The 3925-nt window shown below is 39.9% G+C and overlaps 1 protein-coding gene across 1 annotated transcript in view; it reads right to left on the minus strand.

Moving 5' to 3' along the window:
• Positions 1-578: 578 nt before the first annotated feature.
• Positions 579-3925, minus strand: part of LOC107731960 (TNF receptor-associated factor 4-like) — a 9088-nt gene continuing 5741 nt past the window's right edge. The window contains exon 7 of the mRNA XM_016543187.1: positions 579-1278. Within this exon, the coding sequence (XP_016398673.1) occupies positions 619-1278 (660 nt within the window). The 3' untranslated portion in view covers positions 579-618. The remainder of the gene's footprint in view (positions 1279-3925) is intronic.

The following is a 3925-nucleotide window of genomic DNA, read 5'->3' on the forward strand; positions in this document are numbered from 1 at the left end:
ACAGGTTTAGTTTTGAGTTGACAAAACCAAACCAATCCAATTCGGCTTTGTTAGTACCATGACGATGATCATCAGCTGTCAACTCAGGCTTTGATGCTGAGTTTATGGAGCAGGTGCGCATTAAAGTGTGACATTAATGAACAGTTAATCTCATGCCATTAAACTGTGATTCTGTGATGTAGGCATGTTTAAAGCTTTATCTATCTGCATCCAATGTCCCCTTTAAATTTTGGTTCGTTTGAAGAGTGTGTCATTTTCAGTGGACCCACTGGGTGGTGCATTTGATACATGTTTTTACAGTGATATTTTTAGGGCCAAGCAAGCACTATACACACAGAACATGAAAATTCACATAGTTTTATAAAAATAAAAATAAAAGCCTTTAGCAATTTTTAATGTCATATTGTTTAATTATATATAAAAAAAAAACATTACAGAAAAATACACGCAAATTACACTGAATTTGTATTTCTTATTCTTCTCAGTATCTTAATATCCTTCATTTGTGGAAAAGCCCTGATTATATTTAAACAAAACATTATACGTCTTTATTTTGAATATAAGCAAAAAGGGCCAGAAGTGAATATTTTTCACATTATTTAACATTTATTTCAGAACTCAAGAGTTCAGTATCTTCTGGACAACATCTATGGAGGCTTTAATGAAAATAGCGTTGTCTCTAATATAGTTCCTTTTCTTCATCTCCTCATGGGAGATGAACTTTGGGTAGCCGAAGCCCAGCATGCTCTCATCCAGACAGCCCCCACGAACACTTCCCAGAGCTCCAGGCCGTGGTCTCTGGAAGTTCTTCCAGGTGGGATCTGGGCTGAAGGTCTCTGTGACGTGCTGAGGTTTGGTGAGCGCCGGGACACTCTGATCCAAGAGCGAGAAGGACACGCGGTAAGGGAAAGGCCACTCCAGCAGCCCGTCATACTCTCCTGGTAGAACACGAATGTAGATTGACAAGTGAGAGCCCTCGCCACTGCCGTTCCCATTGGGAAAGGCGGACACTTGCAGACGGTAACCATAGTTATGGGAATGGAAGGCGGGACTAAACAATTCCAAACTCCCAGAAGTCCTGCTATTAGCTTCCTGTAGCCGTTGGCTGAAGTCCGTGAGCTTCCAGAGCAGCGTGCCATCTCGACTTCCAGAGAGTTCTTCCGCTGCACGCCGGAGTTCCCTGAGCTCCAGCCTCTGGCGATTCACCAGACCACCGAGAAGAGAGAGGTGGGTGTGCGTGGCCTCCTCAAGGTGTCGTCCCACTGCAGTCTTGGGGCACTATGAGTGGAACAGACAGAAAGATGTCATAAAAGAAAAGGTCATGATACTGTGCTGGATATTCTGATCGTCACGTATCTGTGCCTTGCCATTCCGCCCACTCACCACCAGAGGTCGCCACACACTACATGGACTTTCGCACTGCACAGACTGTCACACGTTACCCTGGACTCCATTTCCCACAATACACTTCACACAGAATTAATCACACACCCACAAATGTTTCCCATCAGGAACCCTTTATAAGCTGAACACTTCCTCTCATCTAAATCAGTGACAGCAGCGTTACGGAGCCAGTTCTAGTGCTCATAGTTTAGTTATAGTATTGTCTTGCTTGATTCCCTGTGTCTAGATTCTTGACTGTGTTTATTGGATTATTCTTTCATCTTGCCGTTCAGACTCTGTTTGCCATGGTTTGCCCCTGTCTGGACTATTGCCTGTGTACTTGGTGTTTGGATATTGTTTTGCCAGAGATCAACTACGCCTGCTTGTTGGACTACTCTTTGTCTTGTCTAGAATATGCCTGTTTGTCACTGCCTGACCCTTGCCTGCTTATGACCACTAACGTTAATAAAGCTATGCAGATGGATCCGCATGTCTCTCGTCTCGTTCACTCCGTAACACTGTTATTCATGTCCTATTTTTAAAAAGTGTAGGTTTTTTTCTTTTGTTACATTTTTTCTCTATAGAGTGCAATGACGCTCACCCACTTTTTCAGCAGCCTTGGTTCCAGAAACATCTTTTCAGTCATTTTTCCCATAGGGATTTTTAAAAATCTTTGTTAACATGTCATGAACCAAACCAGCCAGATATGAGATGAATTTCTTTTATACTAACTTAGCTTTTTTGGAGCAAGTCTGAGCTCTTAATAATATGTTCATTAAACACACATACACACACACATATCTCTGTGTTTATGCGGTTTAAGGTTAAAAAAACATTATTTTCCACATACTGTACATTATTGTTTCTCCTCTATGCCCCGCCTTTCTGAAATGCGTCGATTTTTACAAAGCTCATCGGTCTGAAAAGCGAGGTGTGTTCTGATTGGCCAGCTATCCAGTGCGTTGTGATTGGCTGAATACCTCAAGCGTGTGACGGATGTGTTACGCCCCTACCATACTGTGATGCCCTGTCCGCCCGAAGCGACGAGACAAAAACATTAAAACCCATTATAAATGAGGCATTTGTTGCATCCAGTGGGGACATAATTACGGATTATAATGACTTACATCACGCCGCGTAAACAAAACCATGTCTGCATTTGTGATTGGAGAAACGACAAACAACAAGTGCTACTCTACACTGCCCAAAACTCGCGTTTGAATCGTCAGTGGCAAATCCTTTAAATATGAATACGTACTTACAGTCTGTGAGTCAGAACATTGTAATCATATTCTCCGAGGATCAGGAAACAGTCCTCTATAAAATGTTCTGCACACATCTGAATATTTGGGTTGAACTGTTCTGGAACCATGTTGTAAATACAACTTAGCCACTGATTTCTAGTCGTGTCCTCTTTTGGAAGACCAAACAAAGTAGTTTCGCAGTGAAACACACAGCGTCACACACGGCGGGCTTGAGTGAGGAACAGCCGGCAGGCTTGAGTGAGCGGAGGCCGGCTTGAGTGAGCGGCGGCGGGCGGGCTTGAGAACGGCACGGCCGGCGGATTCAACGAAGGAGCATCCGGCAGGCTTGCGGCAACCATATGTGACGACCCCGGGCTGGACTCCGCTTCGTCCACGGTGAAAGCCGATCCGGCGATCCACAGCACAAAGTTGATGTATTTCCTCAGAATATCTCTTTGGATTTGAGACTTTAGTCTTTGCAACTTTACAGATGTTCTTTATGCAACAAGAGCTTGTAACACTCCAAAGAGAAAGGAAAAATTTAAATCGCATCATATGACCCCTTTAAAAAAGTAATAATTGGCAGACAGTACCAAACCTGGCCATTAGGTGCCACTACCAGAAATCATGATACACAAAGCTTACAATGTGGCAGAATGTCAGTGCGATACGTTATCTATTTATAGTTAATAATACAGTTACAAAAATATTTTACAAAGAAAAAATTGCTTCAACTATTACTTTAAAAATCGTTTTATATTTTATATATTATTATTTTTTTTTTTAGTGTTTTATTTTTAACTAGTTGGGGTGTAACAATACAATGTCAAAATATAGTTAAAATGGGAAGGTTTTTTATTTTTTATCTTTTTTTTTTTTTAATGATTACTTCTAAAACTTATGAAAACCAGTTAATAAAAAGTACTGTTCATTAACATGCTAAATTTGGCATTCTATCAGAGGTTAACTTTAATAGGCTTGTATTTGGTGCTGGTCTTCAATCCACAGGGCAATGGTGACACCAGAACAGAAATATTTATGATTCTGTTTAGCTAAAAATACACAATTACGTTTGACACATATGCTTGCAGTCTTGTGCTTAACTACATACGTTTAAAAAGTTTTAAATGTAATTTATTAAATAATGTATTTTATTTAAAATTTATTGATAATAATTAATAAACATGAAAACTCAAATGTGTGACCATCTGGGTTTACCATATTTGATGTTAAATTAAATTAGTCAAAATTAAAAAAAAAAATATATATATTATATATTTTTTTTATTTAAAAATTAA

This window comes from Sinocyclocheilus rhinocerous, unplaced genomic scaffold (assembly GCF_001515625.1).
Source record: "Sinocyclocheilus rhinocerous isolate Xijiao unplaced genomic scaffold, SAMN03320098_v1.1 scaffold128, whole genome shotgun sequence".
NCBI lineage: Eukaryota > Metazoa > Chordata > Actinopteri > Cypriniformes > Cyprinidae > Sinocyclocheilus > Sinocyclocheilus rhinocerous.